This window comes from Leptopilina heterotoma, unplaced genomic scaffold (assembly GCF_015476425.1).
Source record: "Leptopilina heterotoma isolate Lh14 unplaced genomic scaffold, ASM1547642v1 Lhet_509, whole genome shotgun sequence".
NCBI classification, from domain to species: domain Eukaryota; kingdom Metazoa; phylum Arthropoda; class Insecta; order Hymenoptera; family Figitidae; genus Leptopilina; species Leptopilina heterotoma.
In genome coordinates, this window is record NW_025111109.1 from 27,301 (window position 1) to 51,926 (window position 24,626).

At 28.3% G+C, this 24,626-nt stretch overlaps 1 protein-coding gene across 8 annotated transcripts in view; it reads left to right on the forward strand.

Moving 5' to 3' along the window:
• The first annotated feature begins 3,585 nt into the window (after positions 1-3,585).
• The window catches only part of LOC122507656, a 59,890-nt gene continuing 38,849 nt past the window's right edge, over positions 3,586-24,626 (forward strand). For 2 of the 8 annotated variants that reach the window (XM_043620487.1, XM_043620488.1), the window contains exons 1-7: positions 3,586-3,816; positions 3,955-3,978; positions 5,177-5,203; positions 6,961-6,987; positions 7,139-7,162; positions 7,349-7,375; positions 7,472-7,498. In XM_043620487.1, coding sequence (XP_043476422.1) covers positions 3,714-3,816; positions 3,955-3,978; positions 5,177-5,203; positions 6,961-6,987; positions 7,139-7,162; positions 7,349-7,375; positions 7,472-7,498 — 259 coding nt within the window. In that variant the 5' untranslated portion in view covers positions 3,586-3,713. Of the gene's footprint in view, positions 3,817-3,954; positions 3,979-5,176; positions 5,204-6,948; positions 6,988-7,138; positions 7,163-7,348; positions 7,376-7,471; positions 7,499-17,878; positions 17,897-24,626 lie in introns of all 8 variants that reach the window. The other 6 variants (XM_043620484.1, XM_043620483.1, XM_043620482.1 and 3 more) reach the window with 6 other exon arrangements.

Consider the following 24,626-nt stretch of genomic DNA (forward strand, 5'->3'; position numbering starts at 1 on the left):
GGATCGTCAAATGTACCTTTTTTAATTTTGGCCTCAGAAATTTTAGGAAAAATCGTCTGCAAGTATTCGAAACATTTTCCAGTCTTATCTAGAGATACATATTTTTCTTTAGTGTACACTGAAGACTTCATGCAGCAGAATGCGATCGAGTACATTATACCTATATCAGAAGTGAGTTTAAGACAAATCGCTAAAATATTTTTGACTGATATTTAAAATTCTTTTCACAACCATTTTGAATTTTTAAAAACTTACTTCAAATTCGTAATCAGCGACACCAAAAACCACCGAGTAGCGAATATTAATCGACTCCGATAAATTTTTTAAAAAGTCGTCCGCCATATTGGATCCGCCATTTTGAATTTTCAAAAATTCAATTTTCAAATTCAATTTCAAAACAAGAATTACCCCATTTTGTGACACAAAATACTTTACAGTTTTTCAAAACAATAAATAAATCTTATGAGTTTTTAAAAAAAGAGCCTAGTGCATGGAATGAGGATACGAGCTATCTCGAAGCAAAGAATAAAATTGAAAAACGAAACGTGTTTTTAAGATAAAATGGCTCGTCGCGACCTTTAAATCGTTTTTAAAAAATCTGGTAAGATAGGTGGTACCTTTTTTCATAAAAAGGAAGAAAGTTTTTGGGCAGGGTTGAAAATTGAAAAAAAAAAATTTTTATGGGCACCCGAACATACATAAGGGTAGATCGAAAAAATCGATTTTTCGATTTCTAAATTCTAATACTGTGGAAAAGTTGCGTAACATGCTCATATTACACCGTGTTAAATTGATTTTTTATCCCACATGCACAAAAGCCGCGCTTTCTGATAGCAGTCGACAGGGAGGAAAGTCATTCATTTCTTCGATCGTATGAAAATGGCGGCCGTGTTCTCCCAAGGGCAAGAAAATTAGCTGTTCACATGCATTTTTCTTGCCCAAGGGAGAAGACGGCCGCCATTTTCATACAAATCGAACAAGTGAATGACTTTTACTCCCTGTCGTCTGCTAACTGAAATCGCCGCTTTTGTGCATTAGGAATAAATAATATCGTAAGTAACACGAGAATAAAGGCAGCCAATTTCTTTACGATGATTTTTGTGACACTCGTTCCGGTCTCGGGGCGCCTACGGCGCCCTCGACCTCCACTCGTGTCACAAAAATCACCGTAAAGAAATGGCTGCCTTTCTCCTCTTGTTGCTTAATATACTATTTGATCGGTTAATATTTACGGTTGCCCCAAGAGCCTTAAAGTTTTAGAAATCTCATAAGTTTTGGTTTTTTATACTTTTTTAAAATTTATAGATAGCTGTTTTTATTAAAGTTTTGAGTTATTTTAGGACACTAGAAACCACAGTGGGCTTTGAGGAAAATATATTGAAGTGTATTATTCACGTGCGTTCCCTGTACAGGGTTGTCCAAAAGTCCAAAAACCGTAACTTTTCGTTTAACCCTTTCAGTTCTATAATTAGGACAATTGAAAAATATCTCTAATAGGTATAGTAGCTATAGTTTTCGGGGTCGCTGATTACGAATCTGGAGTCAGATTTTTAAAATTCAAAATAGAGGATTCAATATGGTGTACGAAGAAATTAAAAGTTCAACAAATTCGCCTAGAATTAGTCACTGGGGGTTTTTGGGGTCGCTTATTTCAGATTCGCAATCAGCTCGGACTGTCTTCCGTAACCGAAATATCTACATCGAATGCAGTTTCCCAATTGGCCAGATCTAGTTCCAACAGCCGATTTCGAATTAGATATTTCGATTCGGAAAGACGGCCCGAGCGTATCTGTTGTTATTGCACGCTGCGGCTCATTTAGACTTTTGGCAACGAAACAGGGTCACCTAAACCATTGTGAATCCTAATTTTAAAAAAATTTCCGGAATTTTGTGTCCATGACTTTGAATTATTATTTACACATTCTTATTAAGAAATCATAAAAACACATAGAATGGTATTTACAGCAGAATTAAATAAGTTTAATAATTTTTATCTGACATATTGGATCCACTATTTTCAATTTTAACCCTCCGCTTATGCTAAATTATCCCCACTCTATCGCCAAAGAAAGTAACTCCCATAGCCCCCACCAGGCGTCCAGAATGACGATTTTTGACGATAACGGTCGTTAGCATCAGCAGATACTTATAAAGCAGACATCAAACTCGTAATCAGCGATCCCAAAAACCCCCGAGTAATGATTTTCAAGTGAATTAAATGAATTCTTAACATTGGCGTCGGCTATATTGTATCCGCCATTTTGAAAAACTAATATTGTATTCGTAATCAGCGACTCCGAAAACCCCCGGGTTACGAGTTTTAAGCAAATTCAATTAAATTGTGAGTTTTGGTCGCTTTTGCCTACTTTCTCGCCCACTGTGCAACATTAAAAAGTCTACATTAATTGACAAAGTTGTCAGCACTCTCGCCATCACGAAATTCGTTGATAATATATTGTGTAAAACTTTAACATTTTTCTTTAAAATATTTACTATAATTTCTAGAGATGACATCAACGATATATAAAGAGGGTGAAATTATAATTGATTGAATAGGTAAATTGTCTTAACTTGATGTCGAAAATGTCACAAAAATGAGAAATTATAATTTATCCAAGTATTATTTTTTATATTAATTTTCTCAAAAGTTTCAAAACTTTCATGAAAAGTTTTAAAACCTTAGTTATGTATAATTACTATCTTTAGAAAAATCATAAAATTTTTCTATCTGCTTTTTTATGATAGCACGAGGCGATAGTTTCAAGAGTCATATGAAAGCATTATATACGAAAAGAGTTTTTCACATTCGACCATTAACAGGAAAGTGGACTGCAAGATTATTATGGTAAGAAAACTTATTTTAATATTATTTCATATATTCTAATGCAAAAGTATATAACTATAAAATTAAAATATTTTAAACAAAACATTTATTAAGTTTTTAAAAAATACTTTTTTTATTTTTGATCAAATTTAAAACTCCGTTGCTTTTCACAATATAAATTTTTGAAGAAGGTATTATAATTGCATATATGGTATATAATTATGTTCTCTGCATAGCTACATCTATTAAGGATCATATGTTTTAAATAATTTCTAAAAAATGAGGTAAAATATGTCAATTTTAGTTTTCTAGAATTATATTTGTCTTGTGTGACATATTTTAATATTAAAAATATTTTCTAAATTTTCTTTCTTTTGAAAGCGCTACTGTTTTCAACTCTTAATTACTAATTTTCATGTTTTAATTTCTTATGTAGAAAAATATTCTTTCTAGGTTACATTAATTTTACATATTTGTTGTAAATCTGCCACGTCTAACATGACTCATTTTGTTGCCACGTATTGCGTGATGCTTGATGCCACGTAAGCATTACAGAAATGATAACATTTATCATTTTTATAGTGCTCGCCATCTTAAATATTTTTTAAACAGCTTTGTATCCTTTTGGTAGAAAATCATTACAGAAAAATATTGAATGTTAAAATGAGGTAGAAACCTACAATACAAAGTTTCACTAGAAATAAATTCCGTTGATAACTGTAAATTGTAATAAATACACGTTTTCCATATCAGCAAAGGTTCTATTTAGAATAAGAAAGTTATCTAATATTCAATGTCTCATGCACTTTTTTAAATAAATGTACTGAAGAAAAACAACCATTTTATATACACAAATTTGACCTTTTTTAAAAGTTAATTACTATTTTTAATGTTTAGTATAAATAATTGTTTTACAAATTTAATATTTAACTTTTTAAACACTTGTCTAGCAAATATTGTTACAGGAAGTAAAGATGCCTCAAGTTTGTTTGGTACGTCATCTTACTTATTTAATTATTGAAAATCTTTGGCCTTAAATATAATATGTCATTTTATTTTAAAATTTAACTTAACTACCCTAACAGTAAGTCGTAAATAAAAAATTTAATAATCACATTAACGAGTTACAGATTACATAAAAAACAATTGTCAAGGTAGGTTAGATTGAAATTTTTTATGAAATCTTATCTTCTTTCTGGAGCTAGTATAAAGTAATTATAAGCAAATAATTTTAAATATTCCAAAGGTTTAAAACGTCAAAACTAATGATTTAAAGAATAATATTTAAATAAATCATGTTAAACAAAAAGAAATATTAAATATTCATTCATGTAAAATTCCAAAGGATTGTTTTTCCGACTACACAGGACCACAAAATTTTTTTCGGGAAAATATACATTGATAGCACCATGTGTTCTATACGTATTTTGACGCGCTGAATCCAAATCTGGGTCTACTTTTGCCCCAACACGTCACAGTTTCGAGATAAATTAAAATTTCTCCAAAAAATAGATCAAAAATAAAAAAATATATATAGGGATACAAGTTTTTCTCATAATTTTCTTCATATTTGTCAGAAATTTCAGGTTTATTTGTAAGAATTAACCCTTCATTGTTCTCTAAATATGTATTTAATGTTACAAATAGTGCAAGTAAATAAATAAAATATATTCAATATATTAATGACTTACTTCACAGGTTTTAAATACTACGAGATCTGATATTACTATCAGTTCTAATTAAAGTTAAACATTTTGTTCATAGATACAAAAACTTCAAGTATATTTAATTACATAGTAACTTTATATAAATGGAAGTAACCATCTACTTAACGATTCTTTCCATTAATTTATTTAGTAATTTCTAGATATTATACACATTTACAGGTGTCAATTCTCACAAACAAACATGAAATTTTCAACAGATGTAAACAAAATTATCAGAAAATTTTGTCTCTTTATAAATGTTCGAAAATAATGGTAAAAATGTCTCTTTTTTGGAGAAATTTTAATTTATCTCGAAACTGTGATGTGTTGGGGCAAAAATAGACCCATATTTGGATTCAGCGCGTCAAAATACGTATAGAACACATGGTGCTATCAATGTATATTTTCCCGAAAAAAATTTTGTGGTCCTGTGCTATTAATGAAGATCTCTATTGGGCAACCTTTTCTAATCATTCGAAAATAAATTTTAAAATAATTATTTTTTTAATTTTCTTATAGGAGTTTATGTCTCTATAAATTTGTCAGATATGTGTATATAATATAATATTATTTAAGGTTGAAATTATTTATTCTAAAATTAGAAAATAATTTTCTTGATCGCAAGAGTTACAAAATCTTGTTGCAGATATAGAACCTACATTGTTTTCTCCAGGTGCAGTATAAAAGCTTTAAATATTGTTTTCTGTTATACATATTGAGGCTCTTTATACCGTAGAGAGCAAAGTATGGAAGGATAAAATTCCTCTTGAGAAACAGGAATAGTTAAATTTGCGCCTACGCTGCACTGTATTTCATTTTAACAATTCCTGTTTCTTGAGAAATAATTTACCCTTCCCTACTTTTTACCCTCTACGGTATGAATAATAATATTAATTACGTTAGTAAACACTTAACTTTACAATTCTACATTTATAAAAAATTACAACTATTCATTGCATATTATGCATGTTTGTAGTTCAGAAAAAAGATTCAGTTGTATCCAGATACTATTTTGACTTTTTTACTTGAGTTTAGACTATTTATACTTAAATATAAATTCTTCTTTTTAAATAATCTTAAAAGAAGGTCTGTCTGATAAAACCTGCATTACAAAATTTTACAATAAAGAATAATTTTCTTTACCCATCACAAAAATTTTCAATCTTGTTAGTGATACAAGATGATTGCGATGTAAATATAAATTACTTTCATAACTTTAAATTTTAAAAAATACAGATTTTTCATATCAGCAAAGGTTCCATTTTCTGGCTCTTCAGTAATAGTTAAAAAACAAATTATTAAGAAAGTTATCCAATATTCAATGTGTAATGCAGATTATTTTTAAAATAATTGTACTGAAGACTGACAACCATTTTATTGGCATAAATTTGTTCTCTTTTAAAGTTATTTACTATTTTTTATCTTCAGTGTAAACAATTTTTTTACAAAGGGCCTAGCGGAGTAAGCATGTAAAATCTGCCCCGCTCAAAAAAATTTGAATATACGTGTTTTATAAATTAATAAGAGGAATTTTAAAAAAATTTCAAAAAATTTATCCCACAAAAAACCAAATTTTTTTTTTGAATTTTCACAAAAAATTTTTTTGGTCTTAATTTGTAGATACTACTTTGGAATTTTTACAGAAAATTATTCAAAATGTGTACTTTGAAGAAATATTTTTGTTAAATTTTTTAAATGGGTACCACATATTGAAAAAAATTAAAATCCTAGATGGCGCATCATTCCGGCTGAAGCATAATGTATTTAGTAACTGATTATTTTTAAATTTGCTTGAAATTTAGTAATTATGTGTTTCTTGGGTCACTCATTACGGATGTAAAGTTAGATCTTTTAAATTTAAAATCAGCGACCCCAAAACCTCCGTGTGACAAGTTTAAAGCGAATACAATGAATTTTTCAAAAAGTCGTCCGCTATATTGGATCCGTTATTTTGAATTTTGAAAATCTAACATTACATTCGTAATGAGTGATCCCAGAAACACATAATTACAAAGTTTCAAGCAAATTGAAAAATAATCAGTTACTGGATACATTGTGCTTCAACCGGAATGATGCACCACCTAGGATTTTAATTTTTTTCACTATGTGGTACCCAATTAAAAAATTAACAAAAATATTTTTTAAAAGTATACATTTAGGAGAATTTTCTGTAAAAATTCTAAAGTAGTATCTTAACCATTTTAGTGGTTTTCCAGAAAAAACAAATTTTTTATTATCTTTTCCCCCTCCATAACTCTTACAAAAAAGCATTTTTTGAAAAAGTATTTGGTGAAAAATTTTATTTTAATGCTGCCAACATGTAACAAGAATTTCAAACTTTTTTAAGCGGGGGCAGATTTTGCATGCTTACTCCGCTAGGCTCTTTAATATTAACATTTTTAAACTTTTGTCCATCAGATATTGTTACAGGAAGTGAAGACGACTCAAATATATTTGGTGCGTAATGTAAATTATTCAATTTTAAAAATATAATTTTGAAGTTAAAAATTATACGTTTCTGCATTTTAATATTTAAATTCGATCTAAAATTGAATTTTCTGTAATCCTAACAGTAAATTTTTTTTAAATTTTAATATTCATGTTGCAGATTACATTAAGGAAATTTGTCAAGGTAACTTATATCAAAATTTTGTTATCTATGCTTATTTTGTTTCTCGTACTACTATAAAATAATTATAAGCAAATAATTTTAAACGTCCGAAGGTTTACTTTTCCGGTCACTATTGAAGATCTTTATTGTGTAACCTTTTCTAATAATTCAGAAAAATGTTTTTAAATAATTCTAATTTGGTTGCAGGAACTGAATCCACAATAAATTTGTCAGGTCTCTATACAGAATATGATTTTAGCTTTAAAATTATTTTTTCGAAAATTAGAAAACAGTTTTCTTGATAGCAATCGATAAAAAATCTTGTTGCAGACATAGAACCTACTATATTTTTAGCAGGTATTGTATAAAAGATAAATATTGTTTAATTTTATGTTACGTGAAAAGTAACTTACCTCTTAACATTTGTTATCCTCGTTTTAAATAAGAAATTCCGAAGAAATCTTATTTGGGAATGAGGAAAAAGAATCAATGAATAAAAGTTAAGAATTAGTTAAAATGAAATTTATTATAAAATAGTATATAATGATTTCTTGAAGTTCTTTATTTGTATGTTGCCGAGAGAAGACCAGTTCCAATAAACACCGTTAACAAATAAGCGTTTATTAGATATAGAAATTGTATCGAAAGAATATGATGAAAAGATTTAGTTAATTACCTTTATTGCTTCTTTGTGAAGCTGAAAACCCGTTCTCCGCTCGTGCGTCCACAGTCAGTTCAGATGCACCGCCTTTCCAATTTTTACTGCTTGGAGGTTTGACAATGGCTCGGTCACACACGAGATGGGTATTACTTAGACTGGGATAATCGTAGGTAACGAGTATAGATTCGCACTGACTACTGGTACAGAGATGATGTCGATCGGTTTGATTTAAATTAGATACTGACTGGATGCTGACTAGATACTGACTTTTGGATCCAAATTTAGGGCCTTATATACCCAGATCACATCCGTGTATCGACGTAATAGGGTTGTAAAAAGATTGCTCATCGATGGGTGTTTGTCAAGTTTGCTTGGTAACAGGTCTGGTCTAAGGTTACTTAGAGGTCACACACGTGGCATGTGACACCTCCCCTCTTAATTCAATCGCACAATTGAAAATTTGCGATTGAAGCTTCGGCAGAAGATTTGTCTAAAATTCTCGATATCGTAATACATAAGATTAACTTTCTTTTAAATCGTAGAATCGTAGAAAAAGAATTCCAAGAAAACATTATTCTAGTGTTCATTGTGAAGAACAAAATATTTTAGTAAATCGTAGTACAATATGTTTGTTTAACATTATTGAGTAAAATCGTTTTAACATTATTTGTTAATTGAAAAAGTTTTGAGTAAGTCATAGAAAAATTTTGTATAAATCGTAGAACAATTTTTGAAAAATTTTGTATAAAAGAAAAATTTTGTTTAAATCGTAGAACAATAATCGTAGAAAAAGAAAAAATTTTGTTTGAATCGTAGAAAAATTTTTGAAAACATTTTGTATTAAAAGAAAAATTTTGTTTAAATCGTAGAACAAAAATTTTTTTTGAAAAAAAAAATTTTGTATAAATCGTAGAATTTAGTTTAAATCGTAGAACAAATTTTTTTTGAGAAAAAAAATTTTTTTTTTTTTTTTTTTTTTTTAAATCATAGAACAATTTTTGAAAAAATATTTTATGTAAAATAAAGTTGTTTAGTAATTGTTAATTAAAAATAATTTGTTTAATAATATTTGTTAATATTTTTAAATTATTCGTAGAATATTATTTGTTAAAAAAAATTTAATTATTCATAGTACATGATTATTTGTTAATATTTTGCAAAAAGTTAAAATTATTCGTGGTCTATTATTTGTTATTAGATCGTATTAGATCGAGTCTTACAATAATATAATTGTTCAATGTACATAGTTTACATTAAATGATTGAACATAATTTTTTTTATATTTTATACATTATTTTTATTATTAGTCGTAGGGAACTAAGTATTGAAATCAAATCGTTAAATACTATCTGTTAATAACTCATAGAGCACAATTGCTTCACAGTGATTGAGTAAGATTTATTTAAAATTAATTGTTCATATTTCTTGTTAAAATATTTATTAAATTATAGAAAAGATTTTTAAAAAAATAGAAAGTTTATATATAATTTTTTCCATCTTTTTTTTTTCATAAAGTCACTATTATAAGATTATTCGTAAAGAATAGTGAGTTTATGACTTTAATTAATTATCCTTTATGTATATATATTTTTTGTTTTGTTATTTATTTAATATGTACTTATTATTATTTTTGTTTATCTAATGTTAAATTGAGAATAAATTGTTTTCTTCCCAAACTATATCTTGTAGTATTGCCCTTAATTCGATGTAACATTGTTTACAAAATAATGATCTTCTTACTACTTTGTATAATACTTCTTTGCATCTAAAGCAATCTAGGCTTATATTTGCACATGCTATTAAATGATCGTCTTGTCTCATCTCTAATTCATTGTCGAATAGCGGATAACAATCTTCGCAATATATTAACCCTTGTTGTTTGATAAATGTGTTTTTGGTTGTGATTTTTCTACAACATATATGTCGTATTAGTTCGTTATATAGTCTGTCTTGAAAAGCTGATCTAATAGGAGCTAATGTTTCGCTTTCATTAAAAGTTTGGTTTTCTGGAACCATTTTTTTATAATCAATGCTTTTCGAAGAATAGTTTAAAAGGAGAAAAAAAAATATATTTATATTGTTTAAATATTGTATTTGAAAGTTTTGGAAATTCTGGTATATAATTAATTATTAAAGATTTTGTTAGGTTATTTGGAAAGTTAAAAGAATTTAATAAAAGTGTCTTTTCTTCTAATTTATTACTTTGAATATTTAATTGTCTTTTATATGTTATTTTATATATGAGGGATTTATTTCTAAGAATCTTCTTCTAGTAAGATATAAAGAATAAATTGACATAATAAATGGATTTGTTTTTACTAAAGGAATTTACTAAATCCATGTATTATGTTTTTCTTTATAAAATCGTTTTATCAACTTCAAAATTTATTTAATAATTGAGTCTCTTGCTACTTGTAGATAAGAACATCAATAAATTAAAAACATTTATTCTTGTTATTAATTTTTAGTTTTGCAGCATTATTTTTTTAGAAATTTTGTAATTATTTTTATTTATTTATTTATTTCTTTCTTTACTTTGTTTTACTGTAGAAATTGTAAATTTAAAAAATTTTAGTTTGATAAAAATTTTAATCTTTTATTTATAATATATCCGTGGAAATCTGGAGGAAGGTATTTTTCATACAGAAAATGACTTTGTAAATAATTTTTAAAGAATATTAAATCCCATAATCATTTGTAAATATGAATTAGTTTTAAATATGAGTTTGTATTTCATGTGTATCTCAGAAAAGATAAATTTATCGGTAATTATCATTTTCAAAATACATTCCTCCCAGGTGAGGAAAATGGGTATTGCTAAATAAGGATTGGTGAAAAATAGAAAAAATATATGATTAGTACTCCTGTTGAAAATATATGTTCTGCTTCTCAGATCTGAAACGAGAAAAAATTATATTAGATAATTGTTTTATATTTGTTAAGTTAAGAATTAATTTTTGATTTCTTTAATCTATTAATATGAACTATTAATGGTTTTCCCTTAAAGTTAATTTTTACATTACCTTTTCTTAATATTTCTAAAATTTCATACGGACCTGAGTATTGGTTTTCTAGTTTTTTAATTTTTCCTCCGTTTAATAAAAATACAAAGTCGCCATTTTTTATTTCTAGGGGATTAATTTTTCTATCATGATAAAATTTCGATTTTTCCTTTGCCGAAATTAAATTTTCCCTTGCTTGTGCTCTCATTTCGTGTAATTGTGTAACAAAGGTAGTTAAATATTCATCGTATGTTTGTAATTTTTCGTTTTGAGAAGGAGATTCGCTAGAGGGTTCACGAGCTAATTTTCCAAAGATAAGTTCGTATGGTGTGCATTTTGTTCCTTCGTGTATGCTAGTATTGTAAGAAAACATTGCTAATTCTAACCAATCGTCCCATTCAGAATTTTTCTCAATAAATTGTTTTAAGTATTCTGCTAAAACATGATGCGAACGTTCGAGTGACCCATTAGATTAAGGGTGAAAAGCTGTTGTACGAAATTGTTTAATTCTAAAACGTTTTGCTAATCTTTTTAATAAATTGCTCAAAAAGTCTCTTCCCTGGTCTGTTAGTACGCCTTTAGGTGAACCGAATATGCAAATGAATTTTTTCACGAATGCGTCTGCTATTGTAGCAGCTTGATGATTAGGTAAAGGGATTGCTAAAGAGTATTTTGTGAAGTTATCTTGAATTGTTAAAATGTACGTGTTGCCAGATTTAGTTGGAGGGTTAAAAGGTCCTACAATATCCATAGAAATTTTTTCAAAAGCAGTTGTAGGTGTGTCTGTGATAATCATTGGATTTTTAGTTTTCACGCGAACTAATTTCTTTAATTGACATTGTAAACATCCGTTTATGTATTTTTGAATATCTAATTTTAAATTTTCCCAATAGTATTTTTGACGAATTCTAGCTAAAGTTTTTGTTACTCCCTTATGGCCTCCGATTGCCGATGAATGATTTTCTTCTAATATCTGTTGTCTAATTTCTTTGTTAGGGTATTGCGTAATCCCATTACAAATTATAAATTTTGTTTTAGATTTTGAAAAAATATCTTGAATTAAAATTTTAATATCTTCCCAAGGAATGTGATTAATTTGAGATGTTTTTGCTATACTAATACTGCGAATGTTTAGTTTATCACTAATTGAAAGTAAAGAGTTAAAACATGATTTGATTGTATTTAGAGTATCAGTTAAGTTTTCTTTGACATTTTCTTGAATTGGAAGTGCAAAATGATAATATTTTCCCTTTTTAAATTCTTTTACTAAACCCTTTTGTAAATTATTAAATTTGGGTAGAATTGATTTTTTTGTTAAACTTTTAGATCCATTGTCGAGAGGGGTACCGTTAGTACTTACAAAATATAAATAATTGTCTTTTCGCATTGTTAATTGGTCACGACATTCTATCAAAATTTTATCACTCGTAGATTGTTTTTCTTGAATAGGAGGTGCTTGAGTAATTTCTTCTTTTCTTCTTAGATTACGCCCTTTGTCTTCGTTATTTTCTTCAATTTCACTTTCTTGTATTTTATCTTCTTCTTCTTCTTCAAAAATTTCTTCGTTATCCATGGCGTCTTCAAAGATTTCATTTTCTTCTTCATAAAATTCTTCATCGAGGGATTCTTCGAATATGTCGTCATCTTCTTCTGAACTATCATCTTCTGTGGATGAAAAGTAATTTTCATTGTCTTCATTTGGTTTTTCTTGAATTACGATTTTGTTTTTCTTCTTCCCCTTTGTCTTTTTAAGTCGTTTATTTCTTCTTAATTCATCGAAGTATTCTGGATCAGTTTCTTCTTCAGCTTCTGAGATTGGCTTCTTGTCTTTCCTCGGCCTTCCTCTTCTTTTGGTACCAACCTTGTCTTCTTGTATGGGAAGTTTATTTTTTAATTTTTTTGGACGACCTCTTGATCTCTTGATAATGGGCTGCAATATTTCTTCTACGTTTTCCGTAAGTTTTTCTTGAATTCCCCTTTCTTCTAATTTTCGTTGTGCCCTAGTGAGAATGGTTTTCCATTGCGTTTTCGTAAGTATTGGGTCAAGCAAAGAAGTTAATAAGAGTAATAATGTAGACGTATTATTATCACTATCGCGAATATTTTCACTTGATTTTTTATTATCCACGAATGTTAAAAATGTATCATCGTCGAGCACCTTTTGATTCCTAAATAATTCTTCTTCGTTAGGAATTGGATTTCTTGAAAGAGCGTCTGCATTGACGTTCATTTTACCTGCCTTGTACACTACTTCATAGTTATATTCTGCTAATTTTAATCTCCAACGCGAAACACGTGAACAAGGATCCTTCGAATTTTGGAACCATACTAATGGTTTATGATCAGTTACTAAAGTAAATTTTCTACTGTATAAATATGGTCGAAAATGAGATACGCAAAAAATAATAGCTAATGCTTCCTTCTCGTATGTGTCATATTTCTTTTCCGTATCGCTTAAGCTTCGAGATGCATATGCAATAGGCTTGTCTTTTCCTATTTTCCCTTGTGAAAGTATTCCTCCAATCGCGTAACCTGATGCGTCTGTTGTAAGCACGAAGGGTTGGGAAAAATCTGGTCTTTGTAAAAGAGGTTCTTCGCATAAATGTTGTTTTAATGTGTCAAAAGCTAATTGTTGTTTGTCTGACCAAATAAAAGGTGTATCCTTTTTTAAAAGTTGGTTTAGTGGATGTGCAATTTTAGAAAAATTTTCAATAAATCTTCTATAATATCCTGCTAATCCTAAAAATTGTTTAATGTTCTTTGTTGTTTTCGGTATAGGAAAATTTTTAACCGCAATAATTTTCCTTGGATCGGGTCGAACACCATTTTTATCAATAATGTGTCCTAAATATCCTACTTCCGGTCGTAAGAATTCGCATTTGTCTGGTTGTAAATGAAGATTTGCGTTTCTAAGTCGTTCAGCTAAATTATTAAATTTTCTTTCATGTTCTTCGAGTGTGTCTCCGTAAATAACAATGTCATCAAGGTAAACAAAAAGTTCTGTTCCAATTAGTCCAGTTAATGTTAAGTCCATAAGTCTTTGGAATGTCGCGGGTGCTGTTTTTAAACCAAATGGCATTCTATCAAATTCATAATGACCATGAGGTGTTGAAAAAGCTGTCTTGTGTGAGTCATTGGGATTCATTCTTATATGATGAAATCCGGTTGCTAGGTCGAAAACAGAAAAGTATTTTGCGGAAGAAATTGAGTCAAGTATATCATTTATATGAGGTAATGGATATGAGTCACCTATAGTTTTTTCGTTTAGTTTTCGAAAATCTAATACCATTCGCCATTTTAAATTTCCGCTTGAGTCAGGTTTTTTAGGTACGATCCATACCGGTGTGTTATAAGGTGATTGAGAAGGTTTAATTATTTTATTTTTTAAAAGTTCATTTACTTGTTTAGTTATTTCGTCTTTGTGAATTTGAGAAAAACGGTATTGTCTTGAAAATATTGGGCAGTCATCTGTAGTTGGTATTGAATGTCTTAAAATATTAGTTGCTTCTAAAGGTTCTCCAGGCATTTGAAATCTGTCAGCGTTATTTTTTATAAGATTTTCTACATGATCGTATTCGTCTTGGTTTAAATGGTCTAAACGAAGAAGTCGTTTTATTTCTTCTATTCTGTCTTCAATTGTCATTTTATTAAAAGTACAAAAATTTTCTGATATTAAAAAATTATTCAGCAAGTTATTAGTCACGTCATTGTTATCAAATTTTTGAGTTTGTGTGATAGATGTATAAGGGTTAATTTCTTCAAAATCTTCTAATTTAATTGTAGGAATTGAAATAGTTACTGAAGTTTCATTAGTGTTTGCAAATTTTAAAAATGTTTTATTGTCGTAATTTTTTACTACTGCGTCTCCGGCATAAATTCCTGAACCTAAATTTAATCTTGGTATGTAACCTTCATTTTTATTAGTTTCGTCAAGAAAAACTGTAGTTGTTATTATCGTTCGTGCTGGTATTGTTAAAATTTTTGTAGAAACAAAAGGATAAAGATTATTATCTATCTCTAAACATTTTGAAGTGTAATTAATGTTTACGTTATTGTCTCGAAAAAATTCTGTCCCTAAAACACCGTCTTCGTCTACTGGGACTGCATCTGGGATAATATTAAATATTGTTTGATGACCAAAAATATTTAATTTTATTTGCCCTAAAGTGTAAAGAGGTAAATCATTTATTCCGATTAATTTTAAAATATTTTCTGTGTCAATTGGAATTCTTGGATCAATTGCTTTTAATTTTAATAAATTTCTTCCAGCTCCAGTATCTATCATCATTCGAGCTGGAAATTTTAAACCGTCGGCAGAGATAATAATTGAGGGAATTGTATTTGTTTGCGAATTGTTTAAAGTAATTTGTTCTTTTGAAACGGGTGTTTTTAAATTTATTCTACCCTCAGTCCACCCTTGCTGGGGGTTGAATTCAAGTTTCCCGAAAAATGAGGTTGTAGTTCTTGTGATTTTTGAATATGGTGTGATTGAGATTGTGATTGTTGTTTAGAATATTGTTGTTTGTTGTATGATTCTTCTCTTCTAGGAGGTCTAATTTTACATTCATTAATATAATGACCTGATTTTTTACAATAATTGCAAGTTATATCTTTTTTGAAAAATCTCTGATTATTATTATTATTATAGTTTTTATTATTATAATTATTATTATTATAATCGTTATTGTTATTGTATCGTGAAGTTTGAAAGTTTCTAGAAAGTTTATTCATAAAATTGTTAGAGTTATTATTTTTATTTCTGTAAAAATTGTTACCATTGTTAAAGGGATTTCTATTTTTTGAGAAATTTTGATTATTAAAATTGGGTTTTGAAAATCCTTGTGTTTGTCTTGGTGGACTGTATGTTTTATTTTGTTGTTTTGAAAAGAAACAGTTTTCTGTTTTATGATTTCGTCTCTTACAAATTGAGCAAGGTAAATCAGAATCTTGTAAGGAGTGTATTTTTATAGCTTTATGATCCTCATTAATTTTGCTTTTTCGAAGATCTGAACTAGCACTTAAATTCCTTTCTATATCAATCGCGTCGTTTACTATCTCTCGGAATGTGGGTTTTTCTTTCATACGAATTTCTATTTCGGGTCTTAATCCGCGCACAAAGCAATGCTTCACGTCTTTTTCTAGATTTTCTTTAAAAACATCGTCAACTGCATTGTTATTACCTAACCTGTGAACATCTTCAATTTTATCAGCAATTTCTTTTATTCGCGCAGCATAAGATGTAATATTTTCCTTTTCCCACATATATATATTTCCTAATTCTCCCTGTAATTGGTACACTGTTTTAGCTGGCAAATATACGCGTTTCAATTTATTTATTAATTCGCCTACATTTGCTATTTGAGTTCCGTAAACACATTTTCGCGCATCCCCACTTAATTTTGCCCTTATTAATTTTGCTAAATTATTTCGAGCTACTCCTTCTGGAAGCATTTGTTCTGATTCTAAACACCCTTCAATAAAATGTGAAATTGGAATGTTAGTCCCGTCAAACAAAGGAACTATTTCTAAAGCGTCACGTAAAGATACTTGTTGATTTGTTGGTAGAGCCATTTCGTTATTTTCTGTTAAATTTTCACTATCACTGTTCTCGTCGTGACTGTTTTCGTCGTCACTATCGTGTGTGCTAATTATTGAATTTTCGAGTCTTTGTTTAAAATTATTTCGTAATGTAGAATTTAAAGAACCGTTATTTTCTAAAATTGTATTATTACTTTCGTCGTCAGTATTAAAAGAATTGTTATCAAATAATGAATGACAAATTCCTGAATCTAATTCGGATTTGCAAAAAGGGTTTGGATTTTCGTTAGAGTATCTAGGTGTACCAGTAGCTAAAGGTTTAAAATAGGGAATTCCTGGGTTAAGTTTTAAAGTAGGGTTTTCTTTGATTTTTGATCGAGTTGTATGTTTATCTTGTGTAATATTTTCCTTAGAAGTAGACATTAATTTTTAAAAGAAATGATTTAATCATTGGAATTGATTCTCTCTCGGTTTGTGTTTCAATTTTTTATTAAATTTTAGAATTGTTAAAAATAAGAGTTAAAAATTGATTTTAAATGTTTCAAATTTTAATAGAAAGTTTTAGAATTGTTAAAAACATGTATATTTTTTATATCTCAAAATAAATTTTTGGAAAAAATAAGAATTAGAAAAAATAATATCATTGATTCTTTATGGCTTTCCCGGCCGATGCACCAAGAAAAGAGGGTATGTTACGTGAAAAGTAACTTACCTCTTAACATTTGTTATCCTCGTTTTAAATAAGAAATTCCGAAGAAATCTTATTTGGGAATGAGGAAAAAGAATCAATGAATAAAAGTTAAGAATTAGTTAAAATGAAATTTATTATAAAATAGTATATAATGATTTCTTGAAGTTCTTTATTTGTATGTTGCCGAGAGAAGACCAGTTCCAATAAACACCTTTAACAAATAAGCGTTTATTAGATATAGAAATTGTATCGAAAGAATATGATGAAAAGATTTAGTTAATTACCTTTATTGCTTCTTTGTGAAGCTGAAAACCCGTTCTCCGCTCGTGCGTCCACAGTCAGTTCAGATGCACCGCCTTTCCAATTTTTACTGCTTGGAGGTTTGACAATGGCTCGGTCACACACGAGATGGGTATTACTTAGACTGGGATAATCGTAGGTAACGAGTATAGATTCGCACTGACTACTGGTACAGAGATGATGTCGATCGGTTTGATTTAAATTAGATACTGACTGGATGCTGACTAGATACTGACTTCTGGATCCAAATTTAGGGCCTTATATACCCAGATCACATCCGTGTATCGACGTAATAGGGTTGTAAAAAGATTGCTCATCGATGGGTGTTTGTCAAGTTTGCTTGGTAACAGGTCTGGTCTAAGGTTACTTAGAGGTCACACACGTGGCATGTGACATTTATATTGCTAAAGATTCATTCCTCGTTACAGATAATAGTAGTAACTTTTAAAAATTATTTGCAATCAAACATTTTTTTAAAACCAACATTTTATATTTTTTATAATTAATGCTTAACTTCTGTATATTGTTACTTCTATTCACTACAGATGACCGGAGGACTGAGGGTATGTTAAATATTAATTATATTCATATATAAGTGACTTATTTAGTCTTTTTTTAGTTATTTGTTACATCCCGAGCAGAAGGCGAGTTTGATAGGTTAGGTTAAATAATTTTGGAGGAATGGTAGGCTGATTATGGTCAAGTTGGTAAAGCTTGACCTTTATTTTTAAGTAGGATCGTTTGTACTTGTCAAAACTACGGGTTTTGAGTTACAACAACAATAAATATTCCCTTTTAACAATGTTTATTAAATATTCAAGTAATGTTTACAAAATTATACAATTGTTACTTACTTTTAATTACAGGTTTATTCGTAGATTTAAATTGAAGCGCTGGTCGATATTAGTTTGGTTTTCAGAACGTTGTTTCAATTGAATGAAACTGAGAAAGTTTGTTCTGTTACACTTATGTAACTTTCACAACTTTAGTGTTTTTGCAATTGTTTCAAAGAATTAATACCGTTTCTAAGTGTTACTAATCGTTACTTGCACCTAATTATGGAAAGAAAACTCGTTTCTAAGTGTAAGAAAAGCAACTTGCACGATAATCGAGTACAACGCACACTGAATTGCCGATTAAAGAAAGAATTGGTAGTTAACTATAATTAATGAAACTTCATATGCAAAATACGACAGTAAATACATTTAAATTATTGATTCTAAGTGTTAACTTGCTTTTCTTGCACCTTTAATGGAAAGAAACTTGTTTCTAAGTGAAAAACAAATGTAACTTGCACGATAACCGAGTACAACGCACACTGAATTGCCGATTAAAGAAAGAATACAATAATTTTTAGTATAACTGAAGGGTCGCTCTACAATGGTTACAGGTCTATAAAACCGCACTGGAACTTTTGACAATTTGTGTTAAAAAGCTTTGCCTTATATACTATAAAATTATTAAAAAGTGGGAGAGTTTGTAGACAATTATGGGGGTAAAAGGTGTCAATTCTTTAGAATAATACTTATTCATTATAATTCTATTTATAATTGAGAAAAGAAGAAAGAATGCGATTTCGACAAATGATCTAAATATCTACCTCAATTATGGAAAAAGTGAAGCTAGAGTTACAAGAAGTGATTCACAGAACTCGGGTTGCGTAATGAGGTCATAGCGGCTGAGTGCGAGCTTGCGTGAGTCACTCCTTGACTCAACGCATTGTTTCTTATTTTTGTCAATTTCTATCTCTGGTTTTGTTTTTTAATCATTATTCTAATATGTAGGACGAAGTATAGAATTTCAGTTATAACTTCTATCTCAATTTCGGAATATTAAATGCTTTTATCGTGTTTATTATATGTTATAAAAATAGTTACATCGCAGTTACATAAACAGTTTCTTAAAAATGTACCTGGGATGTAACAGTCCTCCCTCCTTACTTTTTTCATCGTCTCGATGAAATTCTATTCTTATCGTTTAAATACCCATGTCGCGACTATAAAATTCTGAAATTGAGACTGTCTTTTATCACCTAAATTATAATTTTCATACAGTGTTTGCAGTGACATCAATATCCTTCCTCTCTTATTACATTCGGCGGCGCCTAGATAAGAATGTGAAGTGATAATTTTACGTGTTTGTTGTGTAATGATATGTGTTGTTTGTGATTCTTTATCATCTTCTTAAGGTAGGTATGGATTTCGTTTTTCTCAGGGTGGTCGTTGACTCTTTGTTTCTCGTAGTGGTGATTAAAATTGTCAACCTCAGCATTTTGCATCCCTATAAAGGATGATAGTACTTGGGACGTCTTCAGTATTTGGCTTCTTGAGATAGAACGTACATACGCGCAATTAAAAAGTAAGCAGTGTGACTTCTTAGCAGTGTTACTTATTTTTCTTTGACATGTGTTTATAAGTTGTTAATTTTAATAATTTCCTCTATTTCGGTTTTTTGTGTCTGGTGAAGGAAATTGTAGAATGGAATTAATGAAATTCCTCCAATCACTCTAAACTTTGGCATTCGTTGGCAGCATCAATACATTATTCGATGCAGGAGATCGACTGTTATGAGGCCATGGAGCGTCCTGGCCGTCCATGGAGAGGAGAATTCCATGGGTTTAAGGTCTATTTAGCACAACCTGGTTCTTCAGAAACTTCGGTCAATGATCAACCGTTGGATTTGTCCGTGAAGTCGACAGTTTGCGATCCGAAATTCCAAGCCAAAGGTGTATCTAAAGGACATTAGGTCCTTGCTGGAAAAATCGCCATTGATTCAGCCCAAATTTAACATTTCCTTCCAGGATGAAGCAGGTCCTTCCTGATATCTCATTCCAGGGAGAGTTGAATCCTTCCTGGTACGTGAAACCAACCGATGCAGAGGTCATTTTGGAGGAAAATCCTCTCAGGATGGATCCTACACCATGTACTTCATTCCAGAGAGAGTTGAACACTTCCTGGTACGTGAAACCGAAAGATGTGGAAATTATTTTAGAAGAAAATCCTCCCATGGTGGATCCATTTAAAGTTAAATTGTGTGCATGTGGAACGTGATTTACATAAAATTGTAGTGTGAATGTGTGTGTTTTTAAATAAATAAAAATTTTTTTTTTTTATAAATGTTACATTCTCAATTTATGGAGTTAATTTATTTCATTCTGTCAACCACTTTTGCAAATTCAAATATAAGAGTTTTTCTCCTTAATTCTTTTTTTACATTTTAACAATTTATTAAATTTTGCTTATTTGATTCGTAGAATTTATTCAATAATTAACTTTATTTCTCTAAATTCTTTTTATTTATTTCATTTAAAATTGTTAACTTTTGTGATTTAGTTTCTAAATATTTCTATTGTGTTGAAAGTATGAGGTAAAAACGATAAAACATACATAACTTTTGCAGGGTTGCTGCGTTTTCGCTGATTTGTAATTTTTTTGACAGTTTTTTTAAAACTACACTTATTATTTACCACATTAAATCTATTACATATATTTAGAAATTTCGGTAATTGTGAAATTAATCAAAAACATCTATTATTATTTTTTTCATAGGAATTAAAACTTTCAAACATTTCACATTAAAACATTTTAAAATTCAATAACGTAAAAGAATATTATTATAAAACATTAATATTTTATATTATAATTATTCGAAAATTCTTCAAAAAATAGAAACTTCAAATATTTCAAAAGAAATCTATTAAACTTTTAAAACAACAATTTCACACAATTGTTTGCTAAAAGTACGAATATTCCGATTTATAAATATTTCAATTTTTAAATTTTATGAAAATTCAATTATTTAAATATAAAAATAAATAATTTATTGAATAATTACATGTTTCTTAAAACTGAATTTTCATTAAGAATTTTATTAACAAAATTTTTTTTTTATAATTAAATTCTTTGCACGAAAGCAAATAAGAATTTTTAAGAATAATTATATTTTTCGAAGAAATTGTATTAAAATCGTATTTAAAAGTACTTGAAATTCTGCGATGAGTTTTAATTATATCAATTGGAAAATAATTGAATTACTAAAAATAATTTCATTATTCATAAAAATAATTAAATGTTTGCGTACAAAATACTTAAAATCCTTTATAATGATTGAATTCTATTGAAAATTCTATTAAGTCAGCAGATATAAAAATATATAAACATTATTTATTTATTATATTTTCATTATAGAAAGTGAATTTATCATTCGGCAGTAAAATATTAAAGTTTTTTTTTTTTAAAGGTTCTGTTTTTTTTTGTTCTTCAATAATTTTTGAAATTATTAATTAATTTCGAAAATATTTTTCAGATTAGGCAGGTTTCTGTATTAGGACAGCTGTGATGTCGATACAAATGAAACCCACGAGCTTATAGATTTATTTAAGATATTTAATTTATTTGTTAAAATTGATAGCTTCTTTCACTTTTAATTATTAATTTATGTTTCAAAATCTAAGTTCATTAAAATTCTAATAAAAATTTCAGCATAATTGCATTAAAGCATTGTTATAGCTTAAATAGTATGGTTAGTTGCTATTTACTAATATTAAGGAAGCAATTTTTAGTTAATTAATTGTTTAAGCATATTATTTGTTTAAAAGTTATAACGTAATGTTTTCAGGACCTTAATTTTTAAGTTAATAAAATAAATAAAATTGTTTGTATAAACACAATATAAACAATTTTATTTAAAAGTTATATAATTTTTAGTAATTTATTTATATATTATTGTTAATTTAGCAGTTTTTAAATAATTTAATTGTTAATTATTAATCAAAGCATATTGTTTATTCATGTATATGTGTATCATTATTAATGTATGAAATGCTATTTTACAATATTATTTATTTAATATAAATAATATAATCGGTATAATTTTATTATTAATATTGTTTATCAAATTGCAATGTAATTAATTGATTAGTATTAATTGTTAAGGCGTTAATTAGAGATTTATTGCCAGTATGGTTAATATTATATAGCTTTGTGTTTGTCTTTCATACTTCAAGAGCTATATTTAATTTTAAATTTGAATTGTTTGCCGCTCTTTCATGATGGAAGTCATTAAAGGTTGTTTTCGGTCTTAAAATTGTTGAAATTTTTGCAGATTTTTGAGAATTTCCTCCCTCCTTAGATTTTACATTGTTCTCCGTGTGTAGAAATATTTGGTTTCATTGAGTTTTTCTTCTGTTAATTTTGTGTTCTTTGTATTAGATTTAAATTTTTTTCCTTCTAATTGCAATTAAGGAGTAGCATAGATATAGTTTTCTTGCTGTGATAATAATTATTATTAATAAGAATAATTGAACGGAAACTATGAAATCATCTTTGATTGTTTATGCATATTATGATTTTTTTTTGTTTATCAATAAATAAAATTAGTTTTAAAGTTTAGTTTTTTTTTTTTATAATGATTTTTTTTTTTTTTGATTAATGACATTTTTACTCATAAAATTATTTAGTTGTTTAATTTTTGTTTTCATCATCTAGCTGATTAATATGGAATTTATTTAATTATTTATTTAATTCTTAGATTTATTTTCGTGTAACGTCTGATTAGTCAGATGGTTATAAATCACAAGTTATTAATTTTTGGTTACTAATTATTAAATAAAAGAGGAAATAAATAAGGCAACTACTAATTCCTCTAGGTTCCTTTTTTTTTTGTTCCTCGAGTACTCCTTTTGGGTATGGTATGTTGTCTATATTTCCTTTTGCAGATGGAAAGAACGGTACCATTTTTCCTTGGCGTAGTGGAGAAAAATTATGGATTTTGTCATCTAAAATTTAAAACTATGTTATTATCATTATTTATGGGCAATTTTTTTTTTTTTTTTTTTTTTTTACATGTCTTTGGAACCTTTGTCCTTTTCATTTGGTGCCCTAAGTCAATCACTATTCTCCACTTTTTCTCACCAGTTTTATAATTCATTTTTGGAATCATAAGCAGTGGTGAGTTGTATGGTGAACATGATGGACCTACAGCTCCTTTTGACTTCATTTTGTCAATGACTTTATCTATTTCTTCTTTTTGGGATGAAAAGAATCTTTGTTTTAAATGTTTTATCAATTGGTCAATTGTTCCAAAGATTTTACCGTGAATATTACCTCTAGCAGCACCTTTTAATTTAGCAAGAATAGATTGAAAATATTGATCGTCGTATTGCTTTGGAATAGTAAATTCAGCATTAAAAATATCTTCAATAAAGTCATTTACTGGCATATTATGCCCATTATAAAAAGGAATATTCATTATACCCTGTTGTAACGCAAAACATTCAGCCATAGAATTTACCATAGTATCATGAAGGGATCTATTAATGGAGGTTGTGAAGGTTGATCCACTTGGTCCTGTGGTTTCATCATTATTATCGTCTACATAATCTTTTTGGTGTTTTCTACGAGGCATTTTGATGTTAGTTTAAATTATTTCGTTAATAATATCCAATGAAAAAGAAAGCCCTAGAACTCCAATAATATCTGAATTGTCGTCACAAATTATCGTTTGAAATTCTATTACTGTATAATTAATACAAACTTTTGTTTTTCCGTGCGTTCTTAAAGTACCGTCTCTCAAAAAGTATTTTATTATACGATTTACTCCTAAAAATGGATTAAGTCTGTCTTCTTTAATGATATTAATAGGTAACGAGGGATCTAATATGAATAAGCCTTCGTTATTAAGTAAAGAATGAAGAATTTAATGATAATAGTGGATATAATTCGCTATACTTTAGTAAGAACTGAAAATATGAGTTCATTAATTAAATTTTACCGGGAGTATTATTCTCGTATAGGTGTGAGATTTGCTTTATATATATATTTTTTTATATTCTTGAGATTTGTTTAAATCAAAATATTTGATGAATTATTGAATTTAATATTTTGAGTTATGTACCAAATTCTTAGCCACAAAATTATTGAAAATGTTACAATAAAAAGTGTTGTGAATAATATTATACAATACATGTAATATGTAGTTGATTAGAATGTAAATTTACTAGGATCTGTATTAAGGAAGGGAGATCCTAATATACCTGTTAATTCAGGTTGGTTTGGATTAATAAAAGTTTTAAATTTTATTGCTTTATTAGCAATTACTATTTTTGTTGTTCCGGATGTAACGAATGACCCGAAATTTATTGTGTATTTTTCAATTCTTTTGATTTCAGTATCTTGAGTGAGTTTGTTTTCGTTTATTAAATTAATATCCAAAGCAGGATTGATTAAAAAGAGTCCTCTATTCGCTATTAAATTTTTAGAAGATATGTGAATTTTCGGATAATTCTTAAAATTG